General features: G+C 38.6%; 1 protein-coding gene across 1 annotated transcript in view; it reads left to right on the top strand.

The window, feature by feature from the left end:
• The first annotated feature begins 585 nt into the window (after positions 1–585).
• LOC123986172 (mitochondrial intermediate peptidase-like) overlaps positions 586–13,624 on the top strand; it is a 33,522-nt gene continuing 20,483 nt past the window's right edge. The window contains exons 1-13 of the mRNA XM_046074292.1: positions 586–1,191; positions 1,288–1,461; positions 3,422–3,510; positions 3,726–3,812; positions 3,983–4,046; positions 4,198–4,380; positions 5,843–5,999; positions 6,173–6,221; positions 6,683–6,743; positions 6,978–7,030; positions 11,017–11,170; positions 11,612–11,689; positions 12,922–13,129. Coding sequence (XP_045930248.1) covers positions 1,045–1,191; positions 1,288–1,461; positions 3,422–3,510; positions 3,726–3,812; positions 3,983–4,046; positions 4,198–4,380; positions 5,843–5,999; positions 6,173–6,221; positions 6,683–6,743; positions 6,978–7,030; positions 11,017–11,170; positions 11,612–11,689; positions 12,922–13,129 — 1,504 coding nt within the window. The 5' untranslated portion in view covers positions 586–1,044. The remainder of the gene's footprint in view (positions 1,192–1,287; positions 1,462–3,421; positions 3,511–3,725; positions 3,813–3,982; positions 4,047–4,197; positions 4,381–5,842; positions 6,000–6,172; positions 6,222–6,682; positions 6,744–6,977; positions 7,031–11,016; positions 11,171–11,611; positions 11,690–12,921; positions 13,130–13,624) is intronic.

Genomic DNA, 13,624 nt, shown 5'->3' with positions numbered 1-13,624 from the left:
GCACTGGCGACCTGTCCAGGGTGTACTCCGCCTTTCGCCCGATGTAAACTGAGATTGGCTCCAGCCCCCCGCGACCCTGTACGCAGGATAAGCGGTTGACGATGGATGGATGATGAATTGGAGAAGTATGCTTACAGGGAGACAGCGTAATATGTTCATCAAATAATTTAAATGACATTTACTCCTCTATTTCAAAGTCTATTTTTAAGATTTAAATTTACCTATGATGAAATGTAATAATAAATATAGAGACAATCTATTGCATGTAGGTTTGGTAACTTGCTCTGTCTCTAGATGTGTCAACACCCCTTAAAATATTTTGAGGCATTCCCGGAGGACACAATCGTCATCTTCCAGATGAAATAACAAGTAAATTTTGCTTTTGATTGTTGTCTTTATTATTTATATATTATATTTATATATTTGCTGTGTAATTGTGTAGTTAAATATAATGAGCAATAATGTAATGTAGATTGTATTTTGGTGCGCGACATTAAGCCGCTTTTATTGTGAAGGGCTTCAAAACAAAGGTACTCACCGTCGCGTCAGTGTGACGACATTATTGTTTTCAGTAGCTTGTCGCACTTTCGACAGATTTTATTTGTACAGTTTTTAATTACTGTTACTTATCAACATTATAAAATGCGGCACTACTCCGAATAATAAATAGTGTCATATCCTTTTATTTGCTAGTTTCTCCGATATGTATTTATATATATTCTTACTTTGTGACGAAAATACCACCTGTTACAGTCATTTATATCAGTTTGTTAGCCAGGGAGCTAACATGTGAGCAGCTTTGACTATGGATTGACAGGTAACATTAACGTTATACTGCCCGTGACAATAAAACCCTGAAAGAGAAGAAAGTCATAGAAATATATTAACGTTATTTAGATTAGTTATTTATATGTCCGGCTTTTGCAAACAGGCTCATATTGAAGTTTAAGTATTGAATGTCCTCTGTGAGCACACACTACAAGCTTTAGCGACTTGTAGACATCAACAGCACAAAACGTTAACTTACAGCAGCTTTGGGACAAAATGTCTGCGTGTAAAAGATTGCTTTACGTTGTAAAGCACAGAAGCTTATGGACGCATGTTCGGAGAAATGTCACGACATGGTCTCCTGTTGGAGCTGCGTTCAATGCCCAGACTCAAAGGAGGTTGAACCTGTTCGAGAAAAACGGGGTTCGTATGTCTTTAACACTGCTAAGTTACATTAATGCATAATTACAGGTTCAATAAAGTAATATCAATAGAGAGTCTGTGACCTCTGGTTTACAGGGTTTGTTCGGGGTGCCAGAGCTGAGTTGTCCTGCAGGTTTCCAGGTCGCCTCAAAGACAGCTCTCAAGAACACAGAGCGTCTGGTGGAAAACGCTTGTTCTTGTTCTCCAGGCGTTGAGACAGTCGAGTCTTTTGACCAGCTCTCAGATGGTTTGTGTAAAGTGGCTGATCTGGTGAGTTGTACACCCAAATTGGGTTCAAGCGTTGCATTTTAACTGGTCAAATATATAACTTAAAGATAAAACATAGGCTGCCTTTTATTAATCCTACATAGGGGAAATTCAGGTTGACACAGCAGCACAGAGGATTGTAAGGGAACAGATACAATAAAAGTAGAATCGGTAACTTTCTACTTAGATGTGTAAATTAATACACACTGTATACACACTATATACAATAAATATTCGATAACAATTATTTACAGTCAGGAAAGTCAAAAATATCTATATCTGTAGAGTCTGTCAGTTGGGTGCTGTGGTGTTGTGGAGTCTCATGGCTGATGGCACAAATGAGCCTCCTAAGCGCTTTGAGGCTCGGGCTGGATGTGTCTGTGGTTGAATGTTCTCCTGAGCTGCCTCAGTTCAGCATAGAGGGGATGAGAGGGGTTGTTCATGATGGCTTTCAGCTTCCCTCCATCCTCCTCTCAGTCACTGTCCCTACATTGTCCAGTTCCATCCCCGCCACCGAGCTGGCCTTCCTCACCAGCTTTTAATATCATCATTTCATGGATACTATATACCCCAAGCTACCCAGGTGATGTTTAACAAGTCATTATTAGTGGTTGACTGATACAGGTTTTTCAGAGGCCGATATATAATGCCAATATCAAAACAAAGAGATGTCCTGTATAATTCTATTATTCCATGCAGAGGACAATCTAATGTACAGAGCCATCTTAGCCAGTAGCGTGTTGTCTTAGATGGATTCATTATTAATGAATGAAATAAAACAATACATGCTGTAGATTTCAGAACATGAGGGCGGGATACAGTTTGTCAGAAGTGACATCATTCAACTGCATTATTCTCTACAGCAGGCGTTTTCAAAGTCTGAGACTGTGGGCATTCCATCAGACAAAGCTTTGGAAAAGGTGCCCCCCTCCAGTTTACTTGTTTACTTTCGCTCAATTCCTGGATGCCTGCGGGATCATCATTATGTTATTTGATCCCATAGGCACTCAACAATTGAGCCAAGATAGCCTAATATTGCTGTTTGACATAACTTAATTACTACACCAAATACATTTTTTTTAAAGGTCTTTCCTAAGTTAGTTCCTTAGTTTCTGACTCTAATAACATGGGAAAAACAGTTCAGCAAAACTGATGAATCTCTGGACTCTCTCTCTAACCAAATCACACACAGATGCTATTCTATGTGATCTCCTTTTGATCAATACTATAATATTGTTTCACTTCCATTCACTGAGCCTACCCTGAAACTGTTTGGAGCCCCCGTGGGTATGCTCACCTCACACTATGGAAACCTCTGCTCTACACTATAACGATATATATTTAACGCTAGCCAGTAATAGTTCTAGATTAGATTTGCTGTCATTTAGGATGGTACATCGGCCTTGTGAGTGCAGGTATTTGCCAATGCCGTATATCTCAAAATGCCAGATATCACCCCAATTATGAGGACAGTGTCAGAGTTAGACTATAATTGAATAAAATAGAATATTCCCACCAGGGAATGAAATTTGTCTTTGTCTTACCAATGATGACAATAAATTTTTATATACAGTCTATGCAATAAATGCAAACACATCACACATCATTAGTAATATAAAAATGTGCAAATCTCCCAGCATGGGGATATTTTAGAGTTGTTTGTTCATTACACACTACGCATGATTCAAAGGATCCCTTAAATATTGTTTTGTTTACCAGAGGCATTGACCAGAAGACATTAACTTCACAGTGCTTCTAGGTATGAAGCTATTAAACAATAGATTCAATCAGTATTATGCAGAACATCTAATGATTTTTGCTGGCTAACTACACTTTTCCCAGCTCTTCTAATGACCCTAGCTTTGGTCAAAGATGCTCACTGTGACTCATGTGTTGTGCATTGTATGCTTTATGTGATTCCTGTAGAGTCATGAGTAAAATGTAATTTTTCTCCCTTTAACAGGCAGACTTTGTAAAGGTAGCACATCCAGATCCAGCGTTTCGTGAGGCTGCAGAGAAGACCTGCATAGAGATTGGCACAGTTGTGGAGAAGTAAGAGGCTATATAAAGATCTTTCAAAGCTGCACAATACAAATACACACCACAGCACACGTAGGTTAGGATCAAAAAGAAAAGTAGTTGCATTGTACTGCATACAACAGTAAAGTGGTGCTGGTCACTAAAAGACATTTGTCTGCATGCTTCAGGTGAGGCAGATCTTGAGTAGCTCTTAATAGATATTCAGGTTTGCTGGTTGTGTGTTTCAGGCTGAACACTAATGTTGAGCTGTGCAAGAGCCTAAAACAATTGCTGGACAACCCAGACATTGTGGCTCAGCTGGACCCTGATACAAGGTAATTTTACTGTCATCTTATTTAGTATATGCTTCTGTTGTAGGGCCTGTTGAGACAACTGTGTATATAGAATGTATTGCTTATTTCTTTCCATAATGATATTGATATCTAATGATAATATCATGTCTAATGATGGCAAGTTATTGATTTTTTTCGTCTGCCCTTTGTAGACGAGTGGTTGAGTTGTTCATGTTCGACTTTGAAATAAGCGGAATTCATCTGGATGACAAACTGGTGAGACGCTCGTGACATGCAGTCGCTCCAGCTTCACACTGGGCTGTGAAACACGAACGTGAACCGACAACATCAATAACACACGTTTTAATATACCTCTCCCCTGTCCAGTGTAGCATATTTACTGAACCTGCTACTCTTTTCTCTGCAGAGGAAAGAAGCAGTTTCCCTCCATGTGAAGCTGCTGGATCTAAACAACGAGTTTCTGCTCGGCTCTCACATGCCCAACAGAATTGCGAGGTCTGCGATTCCTGAGCATCTACACCTGCACTTTGCTAACGAAGGGAGCTTCATCCAAATTGGGGGATTACATGCAGATTCCCCCGATGACTTGGTATGTACATTGCTTGGTCTGGGTCACTGGAACATTTCTCCCTTTTGCTCTGCAGGTGGCGCCTTTGCCACATAACAGATCATAGGCTGGGATGTAAGGGCAGGTTGAACATCATGGCAGCATATTCTTTCCTGAGTAGTAATCAGATTCAAATCACATTTTTTTAATGAAATATTCACTCCAGCCTCCTGTTGGCATTTGCTTACCAGTAAGCAGTTCTGGTAGCTATAAAATCGGTGCAATTATGTTCTCTCTTAAAATTATTAACTTTAGTTTTAATGATTTTAATACTTTACTGATTTAAAACTTTTAGAATCTTTATGTTATACAGTTATAAGAACAGATTTTCTGTAACCTTAATATGATGATAGTAAAGCCAATGTGATTTTTAGTGTTCGCTCATGAATTAAAGTAGAGGGCAGTATGATACAACAATTTATAAAACAGGTAGCTCAAATCAAGCAATCTGATTGGTTCATAGCAGTGATATAATGAGCGTATATAACGACGTCGAATTCCTTTGCACAGATCCGTATCACTCCGCGACAAACTTCGAGGGGGTCTCACGCCCCATTTACACCTGGTATTAAAATGCGATCTGATACAGATCGCATTTTACTGGCGAAGATAAATAAATAAATGATGAGAGAGAGAGAAATCATTGCTTTTTACATGATTCAACATTTCCCTCTCTCACACACACGAAAACACACACAAACACACTCAGCAGTCCACTACTTGCTCCAGATGTCTGCGATATTGCAACAAAGTTTAAGTTTCAATAACCTGTTCAAAAGACTACTGCTCAAGGAGAGACGCAATTCCGCCCTTTATGGTAGGTATAATATTAAAGTGTTATTATTTTACACACTGCTGGCAGCAGAGCAAGCATATTATAAGTTACCAAAATCAATCTACTGACGCTGGACAGTTTTTAGTGGCTGCACAATAAACGGCAACATGCATAAATAAATAGTTCTAATAATTCTAGCCTTTGGTCTATGTTGCTTAGCAACCATAATAGCCCACCGGCAGCCTGGTGGAACTACTTTTTGTATTCATAAAGAAATGTCTGTTGATGAAATAAAACAAAGTCAAATTGTAGTGCGTCTGTTAGCCTACTTTATTTTTGCCACACTTGGTAACCGTTTTATAAAAGCAATAGCTCACTTCAGTCCGTGATATACACTTATTATATCACAGTGAAAGGGGTTGCCAGCACCGAACAACGCCCCTTAACTGTGATATAATAAGCGTATATCACGGCCTGTCGTGAGCTATTGCTTAAGTATAAAGTCAGAGTACAGTCTAAGTCACATAAAAAAAGGACACTTTACATTAATGTATAAAAACATAACAATCCTTTGTTGATATGTTGCTTTTTAAATGTTATCTTGTATCATGAACAAAGTTCATGATACAAGATGTGTCTTCTTACATGTGTCTTCTCTTCCACTTGTAGTTGCGAGAAATTGCCTACAGGGTTTACCTCTATCCAAATGCAGACCTGATGGAGTGTCTGGAAGAGCTGCTGAAATGCAGATACAAACTGGCCAAACTGGTGGGTTACGATTCCTACGGACACAGAGCCCTAAAGGGAACGATGGCCAAAACACCAGGTTGATACGTCTCTTCACTTTAGTATCAACGTAGTTATCATTAGTCAGTGCTCAATTTAGAGGTTTAATATAAGCTACATAAATTATTTTTCTAAGATGCTCATTCTGTGCCTTTGGCATCTAGTCTTAGATAGTTTTACATGCTGCAACTTAATTTTTGTTGCCCTTCGCAGAGACGGTGATGAGCTTTCTTCAGTTGTTAACAGACAAGCTGTCAGACAGGTAACAGTCTACTCTTAAAGGTTTTTGTCAAAGATGAAAAGATCCAATATTCATTGTGGCAATCTACATTGCCGTTATCATGGCCTGATTTTAGTTTTTATATTGTCTTTAAAGACCGTTAAAGACTCCATTAAGCCAGTGCTAAGTTGGTGGGGCTTCTTAACACAGCATGAAATGAGTGACCCACAGATTAGTTCTTGTCACGTTTTGTCATTTTCTGTCTGTATATTCTGTGTGCTTCGGATTCCTCGTCACAGTCCAAAAATATACAGGTGGACTTGAGACTCTGAAATACCCACAGGTATGAATGTGGCCTGGCAGCCTGTCCAGGGTGTTTCCCTGCTTTCAGCCAAATGCATGCTGGGATAGGTTCTGCCCCCCCATTCGGGTAAAAACTGGAATGAATGCCTCAAGTCATTTAGAACATAACCTGTTTTTGTGTTTTTCTTTTTATCTCACAGAACAGCAAAAGACTTTAAGATGATGGGGGACATGAAGAAAAAACTCAACCCTCGTAATTCTGTGAGTGATGTTTTCTGTTCACAACATAACAGGGATGTTTTCCTCGACTACACAACATCACAGCAAAACTATATAAATATCAGTAGTAATTGCTTTAAGGCTTAACTTGATGTAAGTTTTAATATATATGAGTTTCATTCTGTTTTACATTCACTTTAATTCAGTTTAGTCTGTTTTAACGTAATTTGTCTGAGATCACACTGCAAATAAAATACTCCCAATTTTATCTTCCAGGAGCTCATGCCATGGGATCATCCGTTCCTCAGCGGTGTTTTGCGTGCTGAAAGGTGAGTAGTAGGTATCTTATGAAACGCATCCAAGGTGGGTTAAAGTTAACCCACCTTAGTATAGGATAACTTAGGATAACTATGACCTGGATGACTGAGAATCTTCACAGACATCTTATGAAATGTATCTTTCAGCCTGCTGTCATTTGATAAAGTCACCTTGATCAGTGTCCATGTGCAAGGTGTACTTTATTGTTGGGTCACAGCTCATCCTCAGGTATCAGATGTTACAAAACGTGTTAAGGGAGAAGTTCTTTCTAACTCAAATTCAGGACAATGTTGTGTGTTACTGTCAACCTCTCCTGCATCAACATGTTGTCTTTCTTTTTTAGTGATTTTATGTACAGCCCTGAATCCCAGTGTGTTTAAGGGCCAGGATTACTTGTGCTCGTCCATACAGCATTGCCGCTGAGTTCAGAGCATTTGACATGCGGCTACATTAGTGTGCTAAAACTTTTACTCCTAAACGTAAGGACTACACACGTCTGTGGCTGTGACGTGTGGTGTTGTGACGGTGGTCTTGTTATTCCCCTTATTTGTCTTTATTACAACGCGCTCCATATGATTGTTATCAATGAGTTTTCGCTTTTTTCCCTCATTTTCCTCCCTAATTTGAACAATGTTGTTAATTGTAGTTGTTACAGTAATGGTAAATAAAAATAGCATGCAGGTTGCCTTAAAACCTGTACTTGAATTTATGTTATGTATCTCGAGTTTTCCATTATCGTCACATAATAATGTCACAAACAAACTTTACATTTTTGTAGTTGTGTTTATCCAGAGGAGCGCACGTTGTTCTTCAGCAACACAAACCTTGTTGATCTGAAGGGATTCATTAATGAATATTCACACATGTACAGTGACTGACAGTGGTGCTGATACAGTCAATAAATCGATCAACTAGTTGATTAACAGAATATTAATCAACAATAATTTTGCTTATTGAACCATTAAGTAATTTTATAAAGGAATGAAACATTTGCTGTTTCCTGCTTCTCAAATGAGAGTAGTTGCTGCTTTTCTCTATTTTATAACTTTGTAAAAGGAAGATCTTTGGGTATTGGACTGTTCTGTGGACAAATGGGGAAAAAAATCTGAACAGTTGTGACAGGTATTTTTCACATTTTTCTGACATCTTAAAGACTAAGTGATGAATTGAAAATGGAAAAAAAAGAAATGGAAAATTGTAAATTGCAGCCCTTACCAACAGCTGCTTTTATATTGTAATAGTTGAGAGTTGTTTTAATCTTGTTATAGAAACACTTTCATTGTCATCATTTTATGTCTTTATTGGATCAATTTAGTAGCGAGATAACGGGAAAAGAGGGAATGAGAGAGACGGGGAACAATATGCCACAGAGCTTCCCGGCCAAACACAAACTGAGTTGCAGAGTATGGTCTGCACCTCATCCTCCGAGGCCAGCAGGTCGCCCCATTACTGAAACTCATTGCTCATTTTAAACAGTGATTTTCTTTGGCCTTAAGCAACTTTCAAAATTCACAGCTGCCTTATTCTATGTTTAGCTGTTGTTAGTCTCACTCTGTTATCTGTTCTTAATGAACTGCACTTTTCCTTCCCAACACTCACCAGAGACTCTTAACATGACGGGCCACACGTTATTTTTTTTTTTATTTATTTATTTCTTTCAAGCAAAATAGTGTGACAACAGAAAAGATACACAATAATAATAACTTATACACTTATGCTTGAAATAGAGTGGGAAGAAGTAAAACTTATTAAACCCCACCCTAGTCTATCAAAGAATTTATACATACAAAAAATAACTGCTTCCTTCATCAATAATCTCAAAGAAAAAAATATTAATAAATAAAATAATAATAATAATAATATTAATAATAACTCCTCATTTAGAAACAGTGGATGCACAAGTCAAAACCACACATTCATACCATACATACTAATAATATACAAATATTTCCACAGGTAACAATGATAATTAAATACCAACAATGGTAAATGGAATACCACAAAAGTACATAGTGACGAACAACTACCAACAATGGTAGACGAAATACCACAAGGGTAAATAAATGACAACTAATCCAACAATCTGCACAACATGAATACAATCAAACCTCATTGTCATTGTAATGGAACCAGACCTTTCGTTTGTAAAGACGTTTGAAATTGTGAATGCCTTGACACTGCTTTAATTCAAGCCCCAGATTATTCCACAAAGTAACCCCACAAACAGACATAGAAAAACTCCTCCTGGTGGAACTCGCCATTGGTACCGCAAAGTTTCCAAAACCTCTCAAACTGTACGACTGCTCCTTATGAGAAAACATATTTTGAATGTTCACAGGTAATAAATAGTGATACGCTTTGAACATGAACTGTGCATTATAAAATTTTACAAGATCCTGCATTTTTAATAGCTTTGATTTGAGAAAGAGAGGATTTGTGTGTTCAAAATAGGCGGCCTTGTGTATAATTCGTATAGCTCTTTTCTGTAGCAAAAAAAGTGACTGTATTACATATTTGTAATTATTGCCCCATACCTCTATACAGTAGGTTAGATATGGCTGTATTAAAGCACAATACAGGTTATGGAGTGCCTTGATGTCAAGGATATGCTTAACTCTACTTATTATAGCAAGGCTTTTGGAGACTTTTGTTGTTATATGTCTGATGTGGGCATTCCAACTTAGCTTGTTGTCTATTGTTACACCTAAAAATTTTATTTCCTGAACATTTTCAATGTGTACTCCGTCTACGTCAACCAGTTTCTGCGAATCAGCTTGATACTTTCCAAAAAACATCACTTTGGATTTATCTAGGTTTAAGGATAATTTGTTACTTTCCATCCATTTTTTAAATTTACTTAGTTCTTTGTTTATAACGCTAATCAGTCGCTCCAAACTATCGTTACTATAAAAAATATTCTGCAGAAGTTTTATGTATCTCAAACACTATAGATCCCTAATGTGTCCTTTGGATTTAAGCAGCCACCAAGGGTGTGTGTGTGTGTGTGTGTGTGCGTGCGCGTGTGTGTGCGTGCGTGCGTGCGTGCGACCATGTGTTGGTGACTGTTCCCAGGGCTTCTGAGGAGGAGTGGATCTGTTAGCTTGTCGTCCTCCTCTCTCATGCTGCCACAAATTTCAAGTCTTCTGCTGTTCGTGGTTTTGGGCCCTGCTAGTTGGCAGGAGATCTCTAAAGAAATTTAGGGTGCAGTCTGATTGTATTAAAAGGCGGTTACGCCAGAGCTGCTTCTGTTTTCTGCTACACACAAGTTCTCACACACACACACACAACCACACATGCACACAGACCCAAAAGCTGTTAATCTTTCTCACAAACACACCAGTCACGATGTCATGCCTTTTCTCTCAATCACTCTTTCCATCACTTAAACTGGAAAGTGTTCAAACCGTATTAAAATTAGGTACTCTGTGTGCGTGTGTGGTAAACAGAGCTATTAGCTGTGCTCAGCAGCAGCCTGTTATTCTTCACCGATAATACACTAGATGTGGTGTTCAAGCGTTTTGGTTTGGTGGTTTTTATCTAAGGTGCCTTAAAGCAGCATGAATGCATCCCTTTTAAGCATGGGTGGCCCCAGGACAGGAACAACCCTCCCCTACCCTGAGCTCTGGCTTTGTCCTACCACCTCACATATCACATGTATAATGGTCAGAGGATGTTTAGCCTGCCTGCACACTAGCCTGCAACAGATACAGAAAAAATGTGCTCTATTTAAATTGGGTGGTCTTTGTCATGCCTCAAAATTAATTGTGTGGGCATTAGGTCTGCATTAAGAGGGGCCTTTTGGAACTTTTGGTCTATCTGGTTGTGTTTTAAATAGCACTCTCGACTGCACTTCCAGACGAGGGGTAATCTTGAGTCATTTTAATAATAACTTTAATTAGGGTGGAGATTGGACAGCTTGCACATTACCTCTAGCAGTCATTCAAAATGGCTGCTTTCCTCATTCCTTTTGTTGTGGTTTATGATTTGCTCATGGCAGGTACAACATAGAGCCCGGTCTGTACAGTCCTTATTTGTCTCTGGGCGCCTGTATGGAGGGTTTGAATAACCTCTTCTCTCAGCTGTTCGGTGTGTCCCTCATGTCCGAACACCCCAGTGCTGGAGAGGTCTGGAGCGAGGACGTCCGCAAACTGGTAAGTCTCACAAATGGAGCAAAACATCTGGGATTGTTTTGATTATTTTTGCATTAATGAGGCAGTAATGCCTCTTTGTAATATGGTGAATGGACCGTACTTATATAGCACCTTTCTAGTCTCCTGGCCACTCAAAGCGCTTCACACTACATGTCAGATTCACCCATTCATACACATTCACACACTGATGGCAAAGGCTAACGTTCTGACTGCTCATCAGAAACAGAAAATAATCATGCACAATCATGTACACAATGATTACACTTCAACATGCAGACCAGAGGAGACTGGGATCAAACTCCCACCCCTGATATGCAATATGATTGGAAGTATGTCGTTGGTTAAAGTCTGTTTTATGTCTTATGTTAAACCAAGTTTTCTACCAAGACCTATGTTTTTTAAATACTGTATGTGTGTTTGTTTCTGCGTGTGTGTTCCCAGGCTGTCGTACATGAGACAGAGGGATTATTGGGATACATCTACTGTGACTTTTTCCACCGGCCAGATAAACCTCATCAAGTGTGCACAAACACACACACACATCTACATTACAACTTCATGTTAGCGTCACCTCTGAAAATGGGGCTGTTCTTATCATATTTTTAAGATGATCTTGTTTTTTTTACTTATTCTTGTTGTGGAAATTGTACTCCTGGTGAGAGGTTGAGCAAATAATTGAGTTACAACGAACCGTTGTCTTTGAAGAATTTATTTAACAAAAGAGAATACGCAGAGAAGTACTACAACAGAATCAGCTGGTCTCCTAAGACAGTCACTAATGTCTGGCCCAGAGCAAACAATTGCATGATCATTTACACAGTCTGAGCATCTATGTTTTGGGAAACAATAGATGCTTGACTGGTCCCAGTCAAGGAAGGAGAAGAACAGCTAGTGAGGAAAACAATCAACAACCCCACATCCCTGACCTAAACCCCACACATGTGGACAGACTGGAATAACAAGAACAATAATAAAGATGGAACAGGTTAAAGATTTAAAACAATATATAAGACATAATAACAGGAGAAAATAGTACTCTTATAAGTACTTGCATAAAAGATAAGTGTAAGAAGAAAACAATTTTCTGCCCTTACAATTCTCAATTCCATTGATATTCAAATAAAATATTATTTTATTCGCATAACAGAATAAAAAGTCCATCTTACTGACATACTGCAATACGAAACCTTGAAACTGGCAAATGTAGTAAACGGTTATCAGACAAGTCAAAAATATTACTGAATACAGGTCCATCTCAAAAAAATTTAATATCATGGAAAAGTTAATTTACTTTCATAATTTAATTAAAAAAGTGAAACTTTCATATATTTTAGATTCATTACACATGAAGTAAATATTTCAAACCTTTTGTTTTAATCTTGGATGATTACAACTCTTGGAAATCAAAACTTCCGTATGTCAAAACTATTTAGCTGAATCAGCTAATTAACTCAAAACACCTGAAAAAGGTTTTCTGATCCTTTAAACTTTCAGGTCTGTTGCTCACAATGAACTTTTCCACGATATTCTAATTTGTTTAGATGCAATTGTATACCCATAAATAATAATGTTAATAAAAATTATCATTAGATGCCAGAAGAGAAAAGGCACAGTTGCAATCAATGACATGTACTTAAGTTATTTTCTTAATTAAATCAGTGACAAAATATGCATTTTCAGTATAATTTTTTCAATCAATCTCACCTTACCTGCGCACTTCTGATCTCCCCACGTCCTCCTCCTCCTCTCAGGACTGTCACTTCACCATCCGTGGCGGCCGCTGGTGCCAGGAAACGGGTCAGTACCAGCTTCCAGTTGTGGTGCTGATGCTGAGTCTGCCCCACCCCACCAAGAGCGCCCCCACCCTGCTCACTCCGGGCATGATGGAGAACCTCTTTCATGAGATGGGACACGCCATGCACTCCATGCTGGGACGCACTCGCTACCAGCACGTGACAGGTTAGACACTGGAACCAGGTGCAACTTCAAAACTTTACTGGAGTTTACATCTAAATAGAAATGACAAATAACCAGAAAGTTAGACATAATGGAGCCTGGACTGTAGGATTCAGTAGGTGTTATTCAAACTGTTTACCTGGCAGGGGAGTTAGCAAAGTAAATAACAATCCCCAAATGTGGTGCGAGGTCATTGATTTTTGACAATTTCTGAGCTCTGTATCTTAAAATGATGGCTATGCGGTTCCCAAATGTCACAGACTAGAATTATGTTGTTAGATACAGCGCTGTAGGTTATTCATTACAGGGTGGCAAATTGAAAAATAGAGGATAAATCCGATTAAGTGTAAGCCCCGAGGAGAGCTTTAGATTAGGCTTGGCTACCAAAGCTGTCATTCGATGCTGTTCACTTGTCAGATAAAGTTGATGGATATCTTTTCCAGTAATTCAAGAGCCCAAAAGTATTTATGTTACACTAATAGCAGTATCCATTAACTT

The sequence above is a fragment of the Micropterus dolomieu genome, linkage group LG17, assembly GCF_021292245.1.
Source record: "Micropterus dolomieu isolate WLL.071019.BEF.003 ecotype Adirondacks linkage group LG17, ASM2129224v1, whole genome shotgun sequence".
Lineage (NCBI taxonomy): Eukaryota > Metazoa > Chordata > Actinopteri > Centrarchiformes > Centrarchidae > Micropterus > Micropterus dolomieu.
Note: the sequence above shows the minus strand (reverse complement) of the source record. Positions and strands in the feature narration are given on the sequence as shown.